Below are 24,155 nucleotides of genomic sequence, written 5' to 3' on the forward strand. Positions count from 1 at the left end.
TGACAAAAGCAATTATACTCACGGCCTGTAATGCTAATACCATCTGAGTAAAATGTGACCAGATACAGTATTGTTAAAAAACAAAACCACAACATCTATGGCAATAATGGTCTCTGTATTATTATCACAATTGCTGGTAAGGCTGTACTCCTCTTTCAAATAAAAGATGCCTCTTCATTTTGAAGTAAGAGAGGTGTCGGGATTGAGGCAGCGGGGCCTGTGAGGGAAAAGCTGGTGGGCAGCAGTGACACGCGATTGTGGGCAGGAGGGCATGTGATGGAAAAGATAACGAGCTTGTGTCATGGGGAATATCAGAGAAAAGCTGGCGAGTGTTGTCAGGGTATTGTTGGTTGAGGAGGGGCCGTGTGGGGAAGAGGCTTCTCCCTCACATGCACCTTGTGCCCACATGCTTTACTCACACATGCCCCCCCTCTGCCCAGCACCTTCACACATGCCCACACACACACACAGCTTCCCAGGGCCGGATTTCCCGCTAGGCACTCTAGGCAACTGCCTAGGGCCCAGCGGTACCTAAAGGGCCCTGTCAGAGCCGACGGTGAACGGGGTAGGCAAAGCAGAGGGGCGCTCCCCTCCGCCTGCCATCCCCCTCTGTCCGCTGGCATAACGCCGAAAAGAAAGAAGGGAAAAAAAAAAAGAAGTCAGCTGACCGTCGGGACCCGGCAGTCTCCTCTCCTACTGAAAATGACGATTTTCAGTGAGAAGTGGTGAGGAGCAGTGGCTGAGCAGAGAGGAGGAGCAGCGGCAGCGCGACATCGATCAAAGAAGTAAACAAGCAGAATAGAAGATAAGTTAACTAACGGAGGGGCCATGTCAGAGAAATTTGGAACAGGTATTAAGGGAGAGGGCATGATGGCAATAATATATATATGGGGGCATGATGGCAATAATTAGTAGCAGAGGAGCATGAGGGGCATGATGGCAATAATTAGTAGCAGAGAGGCATGAGGGTCATGATGGCAATATTTAGTAGCAGAGGGGCATGATGGCAATAATTAGTAGCAGAGGGGCATGATGGCAATAATTAGTAGCAGAGGAGCATGAGGGTCATGATGGCAATAATTAGTAGCAGAGGGGCATGATGGCAATAATTAGTAGCAGAGGGGCATGATGGCAATAATTAGTAGCAGAGGGGCATGATGGCAATAATTAGTAGCAGAAAGGCATGAGGGTCATGATAGCAATATTTAGTAGCAGAGGGGCATAATGGCAAAAATATGTATCAGAGGGGCATGATGACAGAAATGTGGAACAGGCAGTGTAAGGTGAAATAAACAAGGGGAGAAAGAATATGGAAGGCACAGTGTGATGGTGAAGGGTGCCCAGTGTGACGATAAAAGGGCAAAAGCATGATGGAGGGGGGGACCATTATCTTGCCTAGGGCCCTATGACAGTGATGGCTAACCTGTGACACTCCAGGTGTTGTGAAACTACAAGCCCCAGCATGCTTTGCCAGTAGATAACTAGCTGATAGCTGGCAAAGCATGCTGGGGCTTGTAGTTTCACAACACCTGGAGTGTCACAGGTTAGCCATCACTGCCCTATGAGGTCTAAATCCATCTCTGCAGCTTCCTGTCACATTACCTCCTCCTCCTCTGACCTTTTTCTACACAGTGACTCCAGGAACAGACAGAGAAGCTGCAGCTCCTGCACTGACTACCAGGGAATTGCAGCAGCCTAAACTCTGCACCATGTGACCAGTCACATGACCCTGTGATGTCATAGTGACGTGTGGAGGTTCCTGAACTGAAGGGGATTTAGCCAGAACCATAACGGTGAATGTGACTCAGGAAGCGGAAGATCCATAACTGCCTGTGGTAACATTGTAACATATGAGTTGCTTGTTGTTATACTGAACATTCTGCTTAAATCATCTACACCTGAACACTCAGCATGTAGCTGACAGACTTATACTTATGAATGGATCCCAGCTGATCCTGCAGTGGTATGTACCTTCTATATTGTCCTTCATTATGGGTATATTTGTGGGTCCAGTTTGCTGGATGGAGATTTCCAAATCGGATGAATAATGCAACATTTTGCACAGCAAATAGATACTTATTACAGTCAATCATTTTAAGGTGTCATTAATAATCATAGATTTTATATAGCCGGTAATATAAGATTATTTTATATAGCAACACACACATGGGGGACTTTATGCAATTACTCCCTGCAACACAATGTTAGAAACAATCAGGTGACTCCACAAATTACAGGACTATAAACTTGTACCAGTTCTCTTATTGTCTGAGCCATTTTTAGAATCTTCTAACAATTTACAAACTATTAGTTTAATAACCTTAAGCTCTGCATAAACCTTCATATATATTAATATTTTATTGATAATATCTTTGACAGTACTTAGAAACCAGTAACAGCAGCTACAGATATTTTTCTAACCCCCTTACTTCATGAACATCTGGGGTTCATTAGCAATTTCTGTTCCTGAAGATAATTTCTTACAGGAATCCAGTTCTCTTTTAGTTGCCCAACAGGATAAGTTACAGGTACAATGCTTATGCCGAAATTTAGAAAAAGACTTGATGTTTATTTAGGTTTCAGTTAAAAATATTTATTTTTGTTGAAGAAAAATAGATTATCTGATACATTTTTAAAATATTTATTATTATTATTATCCTATATTTGTTAGGCGCCACAAGAGTTATGCAGCGCCGTACACAGCACAAACAGTAGACTATACAGGGTGAAACATAACTGAACAATAAACAAAAAATACCAAAACTTCAGAAACTCCAGGCAGGCTAATGCGGTAAAGACGGAGCAAAAGAACAGGTATGGAGACAGGAGGGAAGAGGGCCCTGCTCATACGAGCTTATATCTTAAGGGAGGGTAAACAAAACTCAGGCACAAAGGGAGCTGATGAAGATGACGTATGTGGGAGAGAAAAGGGGTCGAGGGGAGAAGGAGCGGAGGAAATGACGTGGTTAAGTAGATGGTTGGTAGGCTTTGAGGAACAGGTGAGTTTTAAGTGCCCGTTTGAAAGAAGACAGATGGAGCGAGGGAGGTCATTCCAGTGAAGAGGGGTGGCACGGGAGAAGTCTTGGATTCTGGGGTGGGAATAAGTGATGAGAGTGGATGAGAGGCGACGGTCATTGGCCGAGCGCAGGGAGTGGGCAGGAGTGTGAATGGAGAGGAGGTTAGAGATATAGGGGGAGTAGACTGGGAGAGCGCTTTGTACATGGTGGTCAGGAGTTTGAAGAGGTTTCTGTAGGGGACGGGGAGCCAGTGCAAAGCAAGGCAGAGAGGGGAGGCAGAGGAGGAGCGGCGTAAGAGGAAGATGAGTCTTGCGGCTGCATTGAGTATAGAGCGGAGGGGGGCGAGATGGGAGAGGGGGAGGCCAGTAAGGAGGAGGTTGCAATAGTCTAGGTGGGAGATGATTAGTGCGTGGATGATAGTTTTAGTGGCCTCCTGAGAGAGGAAGGGCCGGATGTGGGCAATGTTACACAGTTGAAAGCGACAGGTTTGGGCCAGGGATTGAATGTGGGGGCAAAAGAGAGAGAGAGGAGTCGAGGGTGACACCCAGGCAGCGGAGTTGGGTGACAGAGGAGATGGTTGTGTTGTTAACAACGATAAAGAGGTCATGGTGTGAGGTGAGTCTAGGGGGAGGAAAGACAATGAGCTCCGTTTTAGAGATGTTAATTTTGAGAAAGCGCGAGGACATCCAGGAGGAGATGGCAGAGAGGCAGTCAGATACACGAGAGAGGAGGGTGTGCGAGAGATCGGGCGAGCAGATGTAGAGTTGTATCTCGTCAGCATACAGGGTGATACTGGAGACCGAAGGAGGAGATAAGAGCACCAAGGGAGGAAGTATAGAGTGAAAAGAGAAGGTGGCCAAGAACAGGGAGAGGGGCGGGGGTGGAGGAAGAACCAGACGTGGAAACAGAAGTTTATATATGAAATTAGGAAACAAATAAGCTGGTAAATGTGATCTCTGTCTGCCCTAAACCTGACACTGGATTTACATAGACAAGTTCTGAAGTGTCTGCCTCATTGGTGGATAGATAACCTTAATCCACTGTTTCAGAAGGAGAAAAAAAACTCATTGTAATTCAGTAAAACGCACAGAAAAAGATCAGTCTCCTGCGAGAGGAATTACTCTGGACAATAATCCTGTTAAATGTTCTCCTAATACACTGAGATTTTTATTATGATTGATGTTCATCCCAAAATTGTATTAATATTGAATAGAAAGAACTATAGGCTTCCTCGTAAACGGATTAGAGCAGCTGTCTGGAAGAAATAGCTTATATTTCACCTTATATGAACCAGAGGTTTCCACGGCATGAAATTGTCACTGGGCGCAGATCCGCTGCGTCTACTGATATATTGTGCAGAGCGCTGCACTACTCTGTGCAAACTCTAGATGGCAGTACTTGCGTCAACTCCCAGCATTGCATCGGAGGTAATGGAGACAGCGTTGGGGTTCTGGCGGCCTGTGTGTGCAAATTGGGGTTGTTCATATCTCCCAACTCAAACTGGGACCTTCCCGCCTTAATTGGGACAGTTGGATGGTATGCAGTAGTGAATCTCCGCCTGTCCTTATCTGCTGAAAGGGTAATGCCAACCAAAACAACATTATTTAATATAGGCGTTGTAACCCGTCCCTAGCAAATTTCCCATTCCTGCGCCGACACTCGCTAAGCAACAGGCCGAGCGGTAAGAGGAGAGATGAGCGGATTGGGACTGTTGTAGCCAATAGGCACCCAACTTTTTCCAATAAACACGAAATTCTCTGTACATACAGTTTCATTTTTGAAGTGGAACTTCTTTGTTGGCGCCTAGTAAAAATCATTTGTGGAGATGAAAATGTGCCGTGACGTCATGCCCAGGCGTTACGTTATGGAATCTCTGCTCATTTTACCTCGCACCTCTATTCCATCCTCAACATCAGTGCGATGTCCCTTCTGTGGACTGTTCATATGACACATCGCTGTTTGTACCTCTGTAGGGATCAAAGATCCCTATCCAGTTATGTGTATGCTACGTTCCCTCATGCAGCTGAACGCAGCTCAGGTGAACAGGCCACAGACGCAGCCTAAAACGTGAGTAGATAGGACTGTCGTATAGGACTGTGCAGCAGAGAATGTTTCGTTTGAACATTATGGTGTAATGTTATGCAAATGCTATGTTGGTAGAAAATAAGTAACCTATACATAACTAATAAATAAGCTGTGTAGAATGATCATTAGGACCCTGTCAGAAGAGAAGACAAATGATAAACTATTCCTCTTTATTTTTGTCTTTCATAATTAGAGCAGTGAAGATATCTACTCTTTGACCTAGTGAGTGTTTGTCCATCTGTCCTGTGGGTAAAAGGGATCTGGATCAGATGTACCAAGGATGAAAAGAAGAGATCCTCCGCATAGAGGGGGCCCTGGACCCGTTTCCCATGGCAAGGGTCAGCGGGCCGACTCCCGGGATTCTCCAAACCCGCGGGCCCGGATTACAAAGAGTAAGAGCCGGTGAGTAAATCTTCATATTGAAACCTTAATGCTACATGGCTGATCATTATCAGAGAATGCATCATTGTACTTTGTGCTCAGCAGTTGTATCCGGCTGCTAAGACCGTGGACTGAGAAAGGGGCAACACAAAGGAGCAATTGTTTACACACATTTAGTGGGATATCTATCTGCAGTATAGAAGCTATTTGTAGCCGTGAACCCTGGTCAATAACAGCCCTGGACAGGTGTCCCCCTGTTCTTGTCCCTGTCTTCTCACTAACCCCCCCCACTGTCTCCTCTGCATTTATAGTTTGTACAACTCACAATATGTGACTACAAGTCCCAGGGAAGCTGTGTATCCGGGCAGGTGACTGCTGATGAGCCTCAGCGGATGGACCTTGGTGCTCTACGACCCTGTGAATTTTAATTACTCATTTTTATTAAATGTTACTATATTAATCCCAATTACAAATGATAAATGATACCTTAACGTTGGTCATGATTGAAAAATAGGGGACAACATTCGCAGGGGAACATAAAAAAAAGTGGGACTGTCCCTGGGAAGTATTTATAGCAGATTGAGGAGATTTTCTAGAAGTCGAAAATGGAAACTGCTCCCTACTGCTGTAAGGTTGCAAAGCAGGAATAAAATCATGAATCTAATTTGGAGGTTTCTTGTATTATAGGTACAAGACAATAGTATATGTACAAATTTTGCTAAAAATGTATTTATTCCTCTTTATATAATATAATAGTGTTTGCAGCTGGTTGTACAGAAATCAACTTTTGTTATATAAGCAGGATGTCACATGACAGCCCTGCAAGTCAGCACACAATGTAACACATAGTGAAACTTCCTATATGAAGTAATCACGTCACTGCCCCCCTGTCACATGACTGCTGATCATGTGACCCCCGCGGAAGCCTCAATTGTAATTATATCTGCATTCCAAGGTCACGTCCATGTTCATTTATTGGCTCGGCCTCAGGACGGCAACTGTGTGTATAGAAGTTATTTCAGTCTATATATGTCCCCTGCTGGGGCTGTTATATCCTGCGAGTGCAATTTTTCTCTTCTCCTAATTATTAAAGCTGATCTTTCATAGTAACTCACTGATGAAGCTCAAGACTAAAACACAGCTATATATATATATATAATGAGTGCAGCGTGGATTGCGTATAATGCTGCTAATTGCATAATTTGCTGTTACCCAGTAAGGCAGTGATTCCCAAACTGTGTGCCTAGGCTCCCTGGGGTGCCTCGGCGATCTCACAAGGTTGCCTCGGACAGGGCCAGTGGTAAGCAAGGTGGGGGACTACTTGGTAATAATTTTGGCTTAGGGGTGCCTTGAAAAAATTATGGAGGCCCTAAGGGTCCCTTGAACTGAAAAGGTTTGGAATCCACTGCAGTAAGGTATATCTCCAAACTTTAGGATTAAAGAGTAGGGACATTCAGTATGGAGTGCGGCCATGTCACATTCACATTTGCCTCCACTCCCGGATTATCCGATACACTCTCGAATTTTCTGCCTCCCAGATCCTGCCGGAGGCGGGGTCTAATAACTCTCTTTGCGTCGTGAATCTCGGCATTACACAGCAGGGAGAGGCGATGTTATAGAAGTTAAGAAGTCATGTCGACCGGTTTATCCGACGGCCATGTCTAAAACACTGCAGTTAACATAGTGATGGTAATTTAATAAAATGGTGCAAAATGCAATGATGTGCTGTAACCGATAGCAACCAATCAGATGTAAGCTTTCAGCAGTCTAGCGAAGACAAAAAAATGAAAGCTGATACGTGATTGGTTGCTACCGGCCATGTTCAGCCTGCACTGTTTTATTAAATACACTCCAGTGCTTCATTGTAATCGGGTGTAAGGAGGGTCACTTCCATTCTAATCCACTGAGCTGATGTGAGGATAATTATAGTACAGTGCTGTGGTACATGCTGGTCTTGTCACAATAAAGGATTATATTAATGTATATATATATTTATGTTATTTTATTTTCAGTCCTTTGCCCAGTTGGTTTTTATACCTGAAAGTGTGTGCACTGATCCTTGGCAGCATTTATATAACGGTCCCATTCATCATCCGAATATTCCCGGCACTGCTCGGCAAAGTAGTTTATTTAAATATGGGTAAGTACCACTTAATAATGTATAACCCAAAATTTAAGAACTAACTGAAATGTCTATCTACTGACACAGTGCTGGGAGGAGAGAGAACTGTACAGAGCACAAACCAGTCTCCTGCTCTAACCCCTGACATTAGTGTGTAGTAAGTGGTGTGAGATCCCTGCTGCTGTGTGACCTGTCTACTGACACAGTGCAGGGAGGAAAGAGAACTGTACAGAGCACAAACCAGTCTCCTGCTCTATCCCTGACATTAGTGTGTAGTAAGTGGTGTGAGATCCCTGCTGCTGTGTGACCTGTCTACTGACACAGTGCAGGGAGGAGAGAGAACTGTACAGAGCACAAACCAGTCTCCTGCTCTATCCCTGACATTAGTGTGTAGTAAGTGGTGTGAGATCCCTGCTGCTGTGTGACCTGTCTACTGACACAGTGCTGGGAGGAGAGAGAACTGTACAGAGCACAAACCAGTCTCCTGCTCTATCCCTGACATTAGTGTGTAGTAAGTGGTGTGAGATCCCTGCTGCTGTGTGACCTGTCTACTGACACAGTGCAGGGAGGAGAGAGAACTGTACAGAGCACAAACCAGTCTCCTGCTCTACCCCTGACATTAGTGTGTAGTAAGTGGTGTGAGATCCCTGCTGCTGTGTGACCTGTCTACTAACACAGTGCAGGGAGGAGAGAAAACTGTACAGAGCACAAACCAGTCTCCAGCACTTGTAACTATTGATACCAGTTCAAGACCATTTTTTAGGCATTGGTTCTCCCACAATAATTTCTCAGTAATTTATTCTCTTGCCAGTAAAACTTCCTCTGTTTGTGGACTTGAAAAATCCAGGAGAGGTCTTGAATCACACCACAAATTTCTACCTCACATCTGAAGAAGGAGTAACTATTGGAGTCTGGTGAGTGGAGTTGGACAGAATTGCAATAAATATTGTTAATTCATCATGTATGTATGTATGTGGGTATGTGTATGTATGTATGTATGTATTGAGTCCAGCCTCAACATCAGCACATTGTCTCTGTGAACTGTCTGTTGTAAAGGAAAAGTGGAGGTGTTGCCCATAGCAACCAGTCATATGCTAGCTCTCATGTTCTAGAATGTACTATCTAAATAACTAGAATCTAATTGTTTGCTATGGGCAACACCTCCACTTTTCCTTTTTAGAAGTTTTAGTAAATCAACCCCTATAAGAGAGTATAGTTGTGTATAAACTAAACTGTGTGTAGTAATTAGAATTAGATTAGAATAAGAAACAACCTCCACTAAAAAACTAAACTTATATGTATATTTTTTTTTATATATAATGTTCTTTCGCAGGTGTTTTATTTTGAGTTTTAACACAGGAATAACAGTGAAAGTGACTGATATTGTCTCGAGGTTACATAGCAGAGGTGATTTTTCTTGTTTTTAAATAATTTAGGTTTATTGTGCAAACCAATATTTGCACTATAATTAATATTTTGGAATGTATTACAAGTATGGATGTTATTTTTCTATTTCTATCTATGGAGTTGGCTTCACGGGCGATATCCTTAATGCCGTGTTTTTTATTGCCGGGGCTTGGAGTGATGAAGGGGCAGAGACGTCTTACAAGGAGCGCGCTTATTAATCATGGATTCTTCCTCTTTTTAGGCACACCGTGCCCGCAAGCAGGGGGGAGGAGGTGACAGGAAAGGACCAACGCTGGTTTGAGAAGACTCTGTCAGACGGCAACCCAGTTATAATTTATCTCCATGGTAACGGGGGAACCAGGTGATTACAGACCGATCCACCGTAACTGAAAACCAATATCACTTCTTATTTCATGTCTTCCGAACTCTGTGTGAAATTAAAAAATAAAATAAGATTTTGTGTACTGCAGCCATCGCCTCCTCACAATGCCGACAGACAGTTTTTGTGCTGAACCAATAATCACAAGAACGCAGCCTATCAAATCACTAGGGACTAATGATGTCACTGAGGCAGGTGGTGATGTCACTAGTTCTAGTGATTTGATAGAGTGAATATTGGTTCAACCCAATAAATGCCCCACTATATATATATATATATATATATATATATATATATATATATATATATATATATATATATATATATATATAATCTCTTGTGGCAAGAGCCCGCTACTGCAGAAGCACACGCGAACAACTTCTTCCTTTTTATGTAGTTTTATTGTCGGGATGGTAAATGTTTTGACACCGTACAGAGTTCACAGCAATTCTTGGAGACCCTAAACGCTAGCTAGCCATAGCTCAGCTCTCTCAAGACCAGCCAGCTTCCTCAGTGTTGGTCTCAGTGCACAAATGATACAAACAAGCTTTTATACCTGATACTCCGCCCCCAGCCTTAGCTTGATGGACAGGTGACACACCCACCTTCTCTTTAAAAAGGAAACGCCCATCCCTGGCTCTGTTTGCACTAACAGACACACACTGTCTGTTTGCTGAAAGGAAGGATTTCAAATCATGTAAGTTTAACCAAACTTAAACTATTGCTTTTCATACATAAGTCTTCACATTCAATCTAGGTGCATTACTGCACAAATGTTTTACTCTACTTCCCTGCTTTCTCTGCATATTGCCAGCTAAATGCCTCCTTTTGTTACATATCCCTCCCCCTAGCGTCTCCAAGTAGGGGGACGCGGACTTTGCGAGGAGCGCATATTTTCGTGACGACGCATCTGCATTTTTGTGTAGAATCCCAGGTCTATGTTCTGAGAACTTGAAAGGTTGCAGTGCCAAGAACCGGCGGGTTACCTTGGCATTTACCTCCCGGTTGTTCTGCATCCATCTTAATGGTGCATGGTCTGTTATTAAGGTGAACTCTCTGCCTAGGAGATAATAGCGCAGAGCTTCTGTAGCCCATTTTATGGCGAGACATTCTTTCTCCACAGTGGCATATTTTTGTTCCCTTGGAAGCAACTTACGGCTTAGGTACAGGACAGGGTTTTCTACTCCATTCTTCTCCTGTGACAAGACTGCACCTAAGCCAACACCAGAAGCATCAGTTTGGAGGAAGAACCTCCAGGTAAAATCCAGTGCTTGTAGAACTGGGGATGAACAAAGAGCTAACCGAAGATCAGACCAGGTGGTTTCTGCAGAGTCAGACCAGGTTAATCTATCTGGACAACTTTTTTTTAACATGTCCGTAAGGGGAGCAGCTCTAGTGGCGAAGTGGCTTACAAACCGCCTGTAGTAACCTAATAAGCCTAAAAAGGTTCTTAACTGCGACTCTTTTTCTGGTCTTGCCCAATTTTTGACTGCCTCCACTTTGTCTAGCTGGGGTTTTACATGCCCTAGACCAACAATGTACCCCAAATATTTGGCTTCTCTCAAGGCTATGGCACATTTCTCTGGGTTAGCTGTTAACCCTGCTGACCTTAATGAAGCTAAGACCGCCTCAACTTTGGCTAAATGTGATCCCCAGTCTGGGGTATAAATCACTATATCGTCCAAGTAAGCGGCTGCATAAGCTGTGTGAGGTCGTAGCAATTTATTCATGGCCCTTTGGAAGGTGGCAGGTGCCCCATGCAACCCAAAGGGTAGGACTTTATATAGATAGAGACCATCAGAGGTGGAAAATGCAGTCTTTGGCTTGGTCGTGGAAGTCAGGAGAACTTGCCAATAACCCTTTGTTAGATCAAGGGTTGTTAAATATTTGCTACCAGCAAGATTTTCCACTAGTTCATCCACACGTGGCATCGGACAGGCATCAAACTGCGACATACTGTTTAGGCGCCTAAAGTCATTGCAGAACCTAATTGTCCCATTGGGTTTCGGGACAAGCATAATGGGACTATTCCACTCACTAGTGGACTCTTCAATCACATCTAACTGGAGCATCTTCTCGACCTCCTTTCTCACGTCCACCCGTCTGGCTTCTGGAATAGGATACGGCTTCTGCTTTACAATGACTCCTGGCGCAGTGACAATGTCGTGTTCGATTTAAGGTAGTGCGCCCAGGAATGGAAGAGAAGACATCCCTGTTCCGACGAACCATTTCTTCAGTCTGTTGTCTCTGCTGAATGGACAAAGCTGGCTCTATGGGCACTTCAGACTTTTCATTGGCAGTACTCACTACTTGAGGAGGGGTTTCCTCATCATGCCAAGGTTTAAGGAGGTTAACATGATATATTTGCTCCTCCCTTCTCCTACCTAACTGGCGGACTCTGTAATTGACAGGACCGACAGCCTCTAGAACTTCATATGGACCCTGCCAATGGGCAAAAAGTTTGCTTTCCTGGGTGAGAACCAGGACTAGGACCTTGTCCCCAGGCTTGAAAGATCGAACAACAGCACTTTTGTCATAACTTTTCTTCTGTCGTTCCTGAGCCTCTTTTACATGTTGCTGCACAATGGGCCCTATCTTTCCTAGCCTCTCATACGTTTGGGACACAAATTGTAGCAGATTTGGCTCCCTTCGACCTTGCTGCTCCCACCCTTCTTTTAACATATCCAGGATACCCCTGGGCTGTCTCCCAAACAATAACTCAAAGGGACTAAACCCTGTTGAAGCTTGAGGTACCTCACGGATGGCAAACATCAAATAGGGAATAAGAGTGTCCCAATCTTTTTTTTCTTGAGCCACTGCTTTCCTGAGCATGTGCTTTAATGTGCGGTTAAAGCGTTCCACCAAGCCATCTGTTTGTGGATGGTATACAGAGGTGTGAAGCGCCGTAACCCCTAGCAACTGGCACATGTCCTTCATCAGTTTAGACATGAATGGAGTACCCTGATCTGTGAGAATTTCTTTGGGTATTCCCAAGCGTGTAAACATCAATACAAGTTCCTTAGCTATGGTGCTGGACTTTATGTTTCGTAGGGGAATTGCCTCTGGATACCTGGTTGCATAGTCAAGCACCACTAGTATATATTGGTGCCCACATGAGGATTTTTCCAGGGGCCCCACAAGGTCCATAGCTATCCGTTATGGAACTTGTACTATTGGTATTGGAATGAGAGGTGCCCTGTACATGGGTTTGGGACAGGTTCTCTGACAAATGGGACAGGACCGGCAATACTTTTTCACTGCCATGTGTACACCGGGCCAGTAAAACCTAAGCAGAACTCGTTCCCGTGTTTTATCCTCCCCTAGGTGTCCCCCACAGACATGTGTATGTGCTGCTTTTAACACTAGGGGTACATGGACCTGAGGAACCATTTAATTGTTCTACTTTTTCCCCCTGTACAGTAGCAACTCTATACAGGAAATTATTTTTAACAATAAAATATGGTATACCTTCTGCAGGCTGGGCGGCTTTCGCTACCCCATTTATCTCAGTCACACCGTTAAAGGCATGTTCCAAAGTGGCATCATTAAGTTGGTCTCGAGCAAAGTCCTGCAGAGGAAACAAAATTGGTATTGCGGACCAGTCCGTATCCTCACTGACAGGCGGGGTGGGCTCATCTGCGACATCACCGACCAATGCTAGTTTGGACTGTCCATGTTTCCCCGCAGGTGGATGCTTTTATGGAACTCCTGCTGTGACTCCCAGGATGGCATTCCGATTTGGCGGTTCCCAAAGATCGATGTCCAGATGTTGTGGATTCTTAGGCGGTTCCTTTAAGAGCGGGCTTCCGACCGTTGCATCAGTTGCCGGCATGTCCGGCCGGATCCGCTCACCGAGGACATCATTAAACAGTGGGAAGTCTCGCCCCAAAATGAGTGGATATGGGAGTTTAGGTGCTATGGCAGCTACCACCAGGGCCACCTTAACAACTTTATGGGCCCCCGGGCAATGCAGTGTACCGGGCCCCTAAATTTTTTTATATATATATATATATATTAGATAGGGGCCCCCTTAACCGATCCTCTTCTTTTTTTCTGCGCCGCTGAGTCTCTTCTGCCCTCTTCCGTGCTGTGGTTGCAGTGAATGCTGGGCGTGACATCACTGCGAGCACAGCACGGAAGAGGGGACCAGGGAGGGAGCCGGATCACCACTGATGTGACCGCAAGGTAAGTATTTTAAAAAAAGAAATTAATTTTTTTTTTTTTTTTTTAGGATTCGGCTGGGCCCCCCTTGCCTGCAGGGCCCCCGGGCACCTGCCCATCGTGCCCAATGGAAGAGACAGCCCTGGCTACCACCATAACAGTTTTGTCTTTGAGTGTGACTGGTAGTATTGTTCTTTCATACTCCTCTGTCGTGCCATGTACACAAAGAACCTTCACCTTGGGCAACCGAGAAGTTATGGTTTCGGGTAAGGCAGAGCTGGAAACCAATGAGAGTTCACTCCCCGAGTCAACCAAGGCCAGAACAAGGTTTTTGTTGATTAGCACAGTCACCCTGAACAAACAAGGACTTCCTGATGTGGGACTCATGGTAAAACAGCTTGGAAATGCAGGCCCAATATGTGCCACGGAACAGTCCATGGGTTCCTGTAGTTTAGGACACTCTGCCTTAAAGTGGCCTTACTCACCACATTCAAAACATTTCAGATTAGACAGCTTTGCACCTGGCCCTCTGTCTGTAGCAGTTTTGCCATTGGGCCCTGTGGCAAGGATTGTCAAACCTGGCTTTTGGCGTGGCAGCGGCTTTGGCACAAATGCAGGTTCTTTAGTCATTTGCTGTAGCGCACAAAACCTTTCTACCACAGTGGCAACCTCTTCATATGTTTGTGGGTCTGATTGCAGCACCCACCTTTGCAAATCGCGGTTCAGCTCCCGGATGCAGTGATCTATCGCCAGAACTTCAATAATCCGAGAAGGTGAATTCTCCTCAGGCTGCAGCCATTTCTTTTAAAATTTTAGAAAGCTCTGCCACTTGCGCTCTGACTGGTTTTTCTTTATCATAGCGCCATTGGTGATAGCGCTGGGCTCTGCCTGGCCCGGAAACTCCAATGCGAGCCAATATCTCAGACTTTAGGCACGAATAATCAGAGGCCTGGTCCTCATCTAGATCCATATAAGCTCGCTGAGCTTCACCAGTCAGATATGGCGCCAGCCTCTCAGGGCAAAATGGCCTCCTAAAGATTGGGCTTTTTGCAAGTCTCTCAAAGGACACCAGATATGCTTCTATGTCATCACCTGGCGACATTTTCTGAAGAATTGGACCAGGTGGTTCATTTCTGTCATGCCTCACCTGGCTTAACTCTTCCCTTAAGAGCCTTGTGTTTTCCACCTGTGCCTCGGCGACTTGTAGCATCTGAGCTTGCTGCTGTTGCTGCGCAGCGGCCACATTCACGAGGGTTCTCAGTACTTCCTCCATGTTGACGTCTGCGCGGGTTGGATAGCGAAAACTTGCTTCCCGGAGTATCCCACTCCTGACACCACTTGTGGCAAGAGCCCGCTACTGCAGAAGCACACGCGAACAACTTCTTCCTTTTTATGTAGTTTTATTGTCAGGATGGTAAATGTTTTGACACCGTACATATTTCACAGCAATTCTTGGAGACCCTAAACGCTAGCTAGCCATAGCTCAGCTCTTTCAAGACCAGCCAGCTTCCCCATCGTTGGTCTCAGTGCACAAATGATACAAACAAGCTTTTATACCTGATACTCCGCCCCCAGCCTTAGCTTGATGGACAGGTGACACACCCACCTTCTCTTTAAAAAGGAAACGCCCATCCCTGGCTCTGTTTGCACTAACAGACACACCCTGTCTGTTTGCTGAAAGGAAGGATTTCAAATCATGTAAGTTTAACCAAACTTAAACTATTGCTTTTCATACATAAGTCTTCACATTCAATCTAGGTGTATTACTGCACAAATGTTTTACTCTACTTCCCTGCTATCTCTGCATATTGCCATCTAAATGCCTCCTTTTGTTACTCTATATATATATATATATATATATATATATATATATATATATATATATATATATATATATATATATATATATGTGTATGTATATGTATATGTATATGTGTGTTATGTCACTCAGGTCTGGATGTAGAAATGTGATTTCATCTATAGATAAATTGCACCTGTATGATAAGAGTCTATATTTTAGGTTAAATGTCATTTTTCATTGCTATGAAACCCTCACATTGTTCTCAATCTTCTTTCAGGGCTTTTGATTACAGAGTGCAACTAGTGAAGGTGAATACCAGCTATTATCTTTGGTCTTCTGAATAATTACTTTTATATGTGTCCATAAAATACAAAGACCAGGGGGTAAATGTATCAAGCTGAGAGCTTTCCAGCGGGTTTCAAAAGTGGAGATGTTGCCTATAGCAACCAATCAGATTCTAGCTATAATTTTGTAGAATGCACTAAATAAATGATAACTAGAATCTGATTGGTCTTTCAAACCCGCAGGAAAACTCTCAGCTTGATACATTTACCCTCAGATCTGTATATAGAATAGATGGTAGACTACTCGCCCTTCTCACATTTTTATTTTCTGCATTAAATACCGGTTCTGTTACATTTATCAGACACATAACACTGGTTTGTTGTGAATCCTTTACAGGTACTTAGCCGCGCCGGTTTCCACGTCTTGTCGCTGGACTACAGAGGTCTGTACCCTAAAACTGGTGCTTTTGTGTCACTGTCCGTGCGGGTTCAATATTTCACATATTCCAAATTTTTAAGGTTTCGCCGACTCCACTGGTGAACCGAGCGAGGAGGGGGTGACCCAGGATTCGGTGTATTTATATGAGTGGGTGAAGGCACGGAGCCATGGGAATCCTGTCTGTCTATGGGGACATTCCCTGGGTACAGGGTAAGTTCTCTCTGTATAAAGCCAACTGGTTCAGAGATGAATAAACGGTATTAAGGAGGTAGATTTATCAGACCTTGTGTAAGGTAAAGTGGAGGTGTTGCCCACAGCAGCCAATCAGATTATAGCTATCATTTTCTAGAATGTACTGGATAAATGACAGCTAGAATCTGATTGGTTGCTATTGGCAACATTATTTTTTTTTGTTAGAGGGTTTGATAAATCCATATAATCTTTAAGACTGAACATATAACTGTCTGTATATTAGAGCTTTCATAATTTAGGGATTTCATAATGAGTTTATAGGCTGCAACCTCATGGATATTGGAGCAACCCACAGAATGACCACCTCTTCTGGTACATGTGACCTGTCCACTGTACGGTGTTTGACATTTTTCTAGATATCATGGTCAGGTGATCCCCCAGAGCCGTCCCCTGCGGCCCCCAGCTCCTCCCTGCTGTAATGCCAGATGTGTTTGTCATAATGTTTAACACTTGTATAAAATATTGCTGACTTGTTATTACAGACAGGTGTCTCTTTGTTTTAACTTATCAGCAGTTAGTAGTATTGGGTTTACACTAGTGCGAATATCTGGACTTTCCAGTGCGGTTTAGTACGTCTGCTTCCGTAAAATACACAATTTGCATTAAAAGGTTGATAGGACAAAATTGTACATGTCATATCCATGTCCCCTCTACCTGTTTAGAAGCGCCCCTTTCATTTAACAAACTTCCCCCCAGTTTTCCTCCTAGAATAGTGCTTTCACCTGCTGCAATATTCTAGTGTTTTTGTGGGGTGTATCCCTTCTGTAAATAGGCAATGCCCCGTAAACTGCGCACTCTCCTACCGGTTTTTCATTTTAATAGCTACATCTAATTTCTGACACACTACAAGCCCCTGAGACCAGACAACGTCCTTTCCACGCTCAGCTCCTCCCAGCGGACCTTGTAGGATGTTACTAACAGCAACAGCTTCCTTTTCCCTATTCCACAAACCCGCTCACTTCTGTACAAAGCAAGGCGCTCTTGTGTGACAACAGGCATCATCCAGGAGGATGTCGCACGCCACCTTGGACACGAATCTACTCCATATACCAATAAAATCTGAGGCTTGTTCTTCGCGTTGTTAAATGCACTGGATTCAGTTTAATGTATTTTATTTGGTTATCGTTCATTTGAGAGCAATGGTGGATATTGTGCCAGTCTCATTCTTTATAATATTTCGTAAAGGTATAAACTGTGTGTAAGGTATAAGAGCGTTATAACACCAACGCCCTTCTTAGACGGTTAAGTCTGTAATTTCCCAATTCTATAACTGTATAATGTGTTTCCACCATTGATGGGGGACTAATCATTATTTATATGTAAACAAGTGTTTTCTTTCATATATTTACAGCATCGCCACCAATGCAGCCAGGAAGCTACAAGAACAAGGTGAGTAGAAAAGGACCCAATTCAGAAAGAATAACTAAATAGGAATCGTGACCAGATATGTTGGATTACATCAATTAGCAAAAGTCATCATACCCAAATTCCTGTATTCAGGACATTTTTTCCTTGCTGAGATAAAGGGGTTTTTTTATTGCTAAAATATTTCTTTTGTCCCTGACTTTAGCAGCCAGAATTGTGGAAATAGATTAATGTAAATTTACATTTAAATGCAACTACGGGGAGGGGTAAGAGAATATATTTATTTTAGGTTTTAGTGCAGTTTTAAGTGCTTGTATAGCCTGTTAGAATATCAAAATATTATATGTTATTATTCTCTCTTCTATACATTTTATAAAAAAAAAATACAGAGACTTAGGGGATATTTGGTAGAAGACGGGGAATGGAAATTAAGCCTTAACTTAGTATTGTGCTTCTTTGTACTCCATAATCTATAACGGGACATTGCCATTTTTCCCGCTTCTTCTACGTATTTCTTCTTCTGATTTGAGTCAATACTCAATAGTAAAGTATAAAATGACTCTGTCTGAATAGAAGACTTTACCTGCCACTGATGGTGTCATTTTGTTCCACCCGCCCTGACGTGAAATGCAGCGAACTCATCATCGTGCCACAGGGTGCGGCCAAAATGACTCAATTCGCAAAGGATTGCGTCATTGGTTGCCCCACCCATTTTGCTAGGGAGTGTGCAGGACACAGAAGGGTGAGGGGAGAGGTACCAAGAATTCCATGAGTGTGAGAATAGAATAGAATAGAATGGAATGGAATAGAAGGGGGGAGAGGTCTGCTGCTCTTTTGTTTACTCTCTAAGCAGACTAACTAGCACCATCACAGAAATTAGGTAATCAGATTATCTTTTTACATTCACCCATTAATATTTACGAAACAAACGGAAAATATAAAATGTAGGGTCAGTGCTGCTTTAATTTTTTATAACCGGGAAATAATGTCGCTATGATATTCATGTCTCTGTATAAACCCTGGTTAATGGTGTATGATCTTTCCACATAAAGGGAATCCAGCTGACGCGGTTATACTGGAGGGCCCGTATACCAATATCCGAGACGCTGCCGCATTTCACCCCTTGTTAAAGGTCAGTGGAAGCTGCGTAACGTCGGTTAATTTTATTGGACAGACCTACATTAGTTTGAGTTATATTTAGTGTCCTGAATCTGATGCTTGCTCTCCGTGGAGAGATTTTAGTGACTGACTAAACCTATTCATAGACAGTAACAGCAACAGGTTAAAAATGAAATAGGAGACACTTTACCTCAATATGTTGTCTAACTAAACCCTAATCTAAGTATTTTTCTATTAAATTTCAGATGAGTACATTATACACAGCCTATTAGAAACATTCTATGATGACGTTTAGTAATATTTGGAAATATGCTTAATTATGGCAAATCTAAAACTGATTTTTCTTTTCTTCATGTTCCCAGATCTACCACATTTACCCGGGATTTGAGTACTTTTTCCTGGACACCATGGCACTGGCCAATTGCGTGTTTCCCAATGACGAGAAGTACCTATCTCTAAACCACAATGCAGCCACGTACTGGTGCAAAATTGGTTAAGATTGAGCTTTCCAACCTATGGTTATACATAAATTGCAGCCACAAATAAACACCGTCAGATGGGAGGGAGGGGTAGGGAGGGAGGGGAGGGGAGGTAGGGAGGGAGGGGTAGGGAGGGAGGGGTAGGGAGGAGGAGGAGAGGGTAGGAGGAGGGAGGGGTAGGGAGGGAGGGGTAGGGGAGGGAGGGGAGGAGGGTAGGGAGGGGGAGGAGGGAGGGAGGAGGGGTAGGAGGGAGGGAGGGGTAGGGAGGGAGGAGGTAGGAGGAGGGGTGAGGAGGGAGGGGAGGTAGGGGAGGAGTAGGGGAGGGGGTAGGAGGGGAGGGAGGGGGTGGGAGGAGGGGAGGGGGAGGGGTAGGTAGGGGAGGGGAGGGGGTAGGGTAGGGAGGGAGGTAGGGTGAGGGAGGGGTGGGAGGGAGGGTGGAGGGGGAGGGTAGGGAGGGAGGGTGAGGGGTGGGTAGGGAGGGAGGGGGTTTAGGGAGGGAGGGAGGGGTGGGTAGGTAGGGGAGGGAGGGGTAGGGAGGGGTAGGGAGGGAGGGAGGGGTGGGTAGGTAGGGGAGGGAGGGGTAGGGAGGGGTAGGGAGGGAGGGAGGGGTGGGTAGGTAGGGGAGGGAGGGGTAGGGAGGGGTAGGGAGGGAGGGAGGGGTGGGTAGGTAGGGGAGGGAGGGGTAGGGGTAGAGGGGAGGGAGGGGTAGGGGAAGAGGGGTAGGGGAAGAGGGGTAGGGGAAGAGGGGTAGGGGAAGAGGGGTAGGGGAAGAGGGGTAGGGGAAGAGGGGTAGAGGGGAGGGAGGGGTAGAGGGGGAGGGGAGGGAGGGGTAGAGGGGGGAGGGAAGGATAGAGGGGTAGAGGGGGGAGGGAAGGATAGAGGGGTAGAGGGGGGGAGGGAAGGATAGAGGGGGAGGGAAGGATAGAGGGGTAGAGGAGGGAGGGGTAGAGGGGGAGGGAAGGATAGAGGGGTAGAGGAGGGAGGGAGGGGGGGAGGGGTAGGGGAGGGGGGAGGGGTAGGGGAGGTAGGGGTAGGGGAGGGAGGTAGGGGTAGGGGAGGGAGGTAGGGGAGGGAGGTAGGGGAGGGAGGGGTAGAGGGGTAGGGGTGAAGGGAGGGGGTGAAGGGGGGAAGGAGGGGAGAAGGAGGGAAGGGGAAGGGGAGAAGGAGGGAAGGGGGAGGGGAGAAGGAGGGAAGGGAGAGGGGAGAAGGAGGGAAGGGAGAGGGGAGAAGGAGGGAAGGGAGAGGGGAGAAGGAGGGAAGGGGGAAGGGAGAGGGGAGAGGGGAGAGGGGAGAAGGAGGGGAGAGGGGAGAGGGGAGAGGGGAGAAGGAGGGAAGGGGGAAGGGAGAGGGGAGAGGGGAGAAGGAGGGAAGGGGGAGGGGAGAGGGGAGAAGGAGGGAAGGGGGAAGGGAGAGGGGAGAGGGGAGAAGGAGGGAAGGGGGAAGGGGAGGAGAGGGGAGAGGGGAGAAGGAGAGGGGAGAAGGAGAGGGGAGAAGGAGAGAGGGGAGAAGGAGAGAGGGGAGAAGGAGAGAGGGGAGAAGGAGAGAGGGGAGAAGGAGAGAGGGGAGAAGGAGGGAGGGGTAGGGGAGGGAGGGGAAGGAGGGATGATGGAGGGGAAGGAGGGATGAGGAAAGGGGAGGGATGAGGAAAGGGGAGGGATGGGGGAGGGGTGAGGGGGAAGGGATGGGGGAGGAAGGGAGGGGGAAGGAGGGAGAGGCAGGGAGGGGGAAGGAGGGAGAGGCAGGGAGGGAGAGGAAGGGAGGGAGGGGAAGGGAGAAGGATGGAGGGAAGGGAGAGGGGAGGGGAGGGGAGGTAAGGAAGGGAGGGAGGGGAAGGGAGAAGGATGGAGGGAAGGGAGAGGGGAGGGGAGGGGAGGTAAGGAAGGGAGGGGGAGGGGGAGGGGGAGGGGGAGGGAAGGGGGGGAGGTAAGGAAGGGAGGGGGGGGAGGGAAGGGGGGGAGGTAAGGAAGGGAGGGGGGGAGGGAAGGGGGGGAGGTAAGGAAGGGAGGGGGGGGAGGGGGGGGGGGGGGGGGGGAGGGGGGGGAGGGAAGGGAGGGGGGGAGGGAAGGAAGGGAGGGGGGGGAGGGAAGGGAGGGGGGGGGAGGGAAGGGAGGGGGGGGGAGGGAAGGAAGGGAGAGGGAAGGAAGGGAGAGGGAAGGAAGGGGAAGGAGGGATGGAGGGGGAGGCAGGGGGAGAGGGAGGGAGGGGTCAACATTGCAACAATAAATGTGTAATATTTTGTAATATGGTAAATGCAAAATAAACTTTCATCACTTGTCCATCTGCAGCATTAAAGTAGTGACTACGCCTCTTATGATTCTACATGCGGAAGATGACAACGTTGTACCCGTTACAATGGCTAAAGAGGTAACAAGTTGTCTGGTGGTCTCAGTTACCTCCGATTCGCTCTTTATGCTCCACTATGCTGATGTTCTGATGATGACATGTATGAGGTTATACAACCATGCTAATATAGTACTGTCAGATTGAAATATTGCCACTGAGCGTCCCAATCTTTCAGTCTATATAAATGTATGATTTGTCCAGAGTGTTGGGACGGCTAGGACAGCCTTTAATATGGTAATAATGTATTAAGTATGAATAAGAGGCACAGTTGTTAGTATTGCTGCCTCAACGCTGGGGCCATGGTTTATATTTTGACCAAGACTTTATCAGCGTGGAGTTTGTATTTTCTCCGGGTTTCCTCCCATGGTCCAAAAAACATACTGGTAGGTTCATTGGCTACAGACAAAATTAACCCTTGTCTGTGTGTTTGGTAGAGACTTTAGATTGTAAGCTCCAATGAGGCAAGGACTGACGTGAATGTTTAAATCATCTCTGTGGAATATGTTGTTCTATAAATAAAGGATAATGGTGATACACGACTGGCTCACTTACTGGAGTCTAGCAAATGTTTTTGTGCATGTAGAGAATGAGCTTCGATATCAGTAGATGTATCATGATCTATCTATGAGAAGAATGACTTGTATTCAGTACGGCTCCAGAGCCTTGTATATAAGCTGCAGCGTCTGAACGTGTTCATGGAATATAATTGTGACTGGGAGAATTTGTGGTTCCCACAGATTTTATAGTTTTGATGTTTCCTCCTCTCCCAGCTCCATGAAATTGCAGTGAACTCTCATCATCGCAGAGGGGTGAAGCTGGTGTTATACCCCGCAGAGCTGGGCTACAAACACAACTATATCTATAAAGATCCAAAACTGTCAGAGAAGCTTTGGTAGGTATACTCTGTGTACAGCCTCGTTCCAGGTAAAGACGCCGTCTACAGGAGGCCATTGCACAAACCTCTTGGTTTCTTTATGAACCAGAAACAATATCCTCTTTAGTGTCCATTTAATGTGACTTTATATGGGAACTGGGGACAAGGAACCAACAGAGAGCATGAAATGCTAAAATGTCGTCTCTTTCCTAAGGGGTGAGGGACTTACTGGCAATATCTTACTATTAGTACTTACCTTATCCCCATAGAGGTTCCTCACTCCTGTCTGAAGGGGGATGGTGGTCACCATAAACGTGGTTGGATTAAGGTCTTCACACATCACCTACTTGTCTGACATGTTTTAAGGTGGCCAGGGATACAACTTGCAATCAGATTATAGTGCTCCCAGCAGTGCAAATGATTTCTGCAAAAGTGCCCATGTCATTCAGGTAATGAGGGCAGGAGACCACATGCGACAGGGGCAGTATCAGGAGTTGAGCTGCGATTGTTGCATTAAATACACCTCTGTACGATACAACGTTTATACATCAGACAGCTGCATAGTTGTAACCACTGAGCCACATTCGTGTACGTGGGACGTTCACAGAGGGGGTATAGATCCTGCTGGTCACTTTAAAATGGTCCCCACAGAGCAGGAAAGGGGGTCTTACGTATCATTGCAGCCACCAAGGGACATAACTGGGCTTGGCTGGTATTCTGTAATATATGATGTTTTGGGCCAGCCTTGGGTACAGTCACACCCCGACGTATATGGATTTTCTTGGTCTGTACACATTATTATAATGCTGTAATCATTTATTCCCCCCAGGACGTTCCTGAATTCCATCTAAAGTCTAAGAGACCCCGCAGCTGATGATCTATATACTCCCGGCCATCGTGTAGTCTTCTCCTGGGAGAAGAGAGATCACCGTACTAGGACATCTCCCCGTATTCTGCTCAATGGGACACTGGCAGCTGCTGACACGGACACACGTGGTTGGTTTTCCTGGGGGTGAAATGCACCTGTGGGCAACTGCTGGTGTACAAAGAGCAGTGAGGGCTGTACTATATGTAGGAGTCAGACATTAAATCCAGACACTTTATACACCCTTAGCCTGTATGTGTCCAGATTTACATGCCTGATCTAGCAAACCTGACTAATCAACTTTATTCTCTGAACCCAGTTTTCCCCAAGTCCAGTCCTCAGGGAGCCTTAGCAGGGCAGGTTTTCCATATCTCCTTGTTAGAGCACAGGTGTAATCATTACTGACTGATACATTGTAACAGATCCACAGGTGGTAGAATTATGTCACTTGGAAAACCTGCACTGTTAGGGGCCCCTGAGGACTGGGTATTCCCGCTCTAAACCCCAAATACCCAGCTGCCATCAGCCACACCTGAGTGATCCATCCTACATGAAGAATTAATCGCGTTTCATGATCATGTTACGCTCCGTCTGGTACAGAGATATCCAGCTCAGAGACATCATTGCTGAACAACACAGAGTCTTTAGCATCACTAACATTCATGATTTTTATAGCTCTGAAACAAATGTCAATAAAAATTCCTTTATACATTTGTTAGAATGTTTTATACTTCTGGTGTGGTAAAAATAAAAAAAAAGCTTAATAGAAATAATAAACTTCT

General features: G+C 45.7%; 1 protein-coding gene across 2 annotated transcripts; it reads left to right on the forward strand.

Moving 5' to 3' along the window:
- Positions 1 to 1,621: 1,621 nt before the first annotated feature.
- Positions 1,622 to 24,084, forward strand: LOC142109272 (lysophosphatidylserine lipase ABHD12-like). 2 transcript variants are annotated; one of them, XM_075193384.1, is made up of 14 exons: positions 1,622 to 1,963; positions 5,296 to 5,504; positions 7,496 to 7,623; positions 8,417 to 8,519; positions 9,254 to 9,373; positions 15,631 to 15,661; positions 16,035 to 16,080; positions 16,157 to 16,286; positions 17,680 to 17,717; positions 18,746 to 18,825; positions 19,175 to 19,287; positions 21,577 to 21,655; positions 22,405 to 22,526; positions 23,338 to 24,084. In XM_075193384.1, exons 2-14 carry the CDS (start codon positions 5,383 to 5,385, stop codon positions 23,357 to 23,359), a joined length of 1,134 nt encoding a protein of 377 aa, XP_075049485.1. In that variant the 5' UTR covers positions 1,622 to 1,963; positions 5,296 to 5,382; the 3' UTR covers positions 23,360 to 24,084. The 2 variants fall into 2 exon arrangements, with proteins under 2 accessions (XP_075049485.1, XP_075049486.1); XM_075193385.1 differs by having other exon boundaries at positions 1,623 to 1,963; positions 19,175 to 19,257.
- The last annotated feature ends 71 nt before the right edge of the window (positions 24,085 to 24,155 follow it).

This window comes from Mixophyes fleayi, chromosome 12 (genome assembly GCF_038048845.1).
Source record: "Mixophyes fleayi isolate aMixFle1 chromosome 12, aMixFle1.hap1, whole genome shotgun sequence".
NCBI lineage: Eukaryota > Metazoa > Chordata > Amphibia > Anura > Limnodynastidae > Mixophyes > Mixophyes fleayi.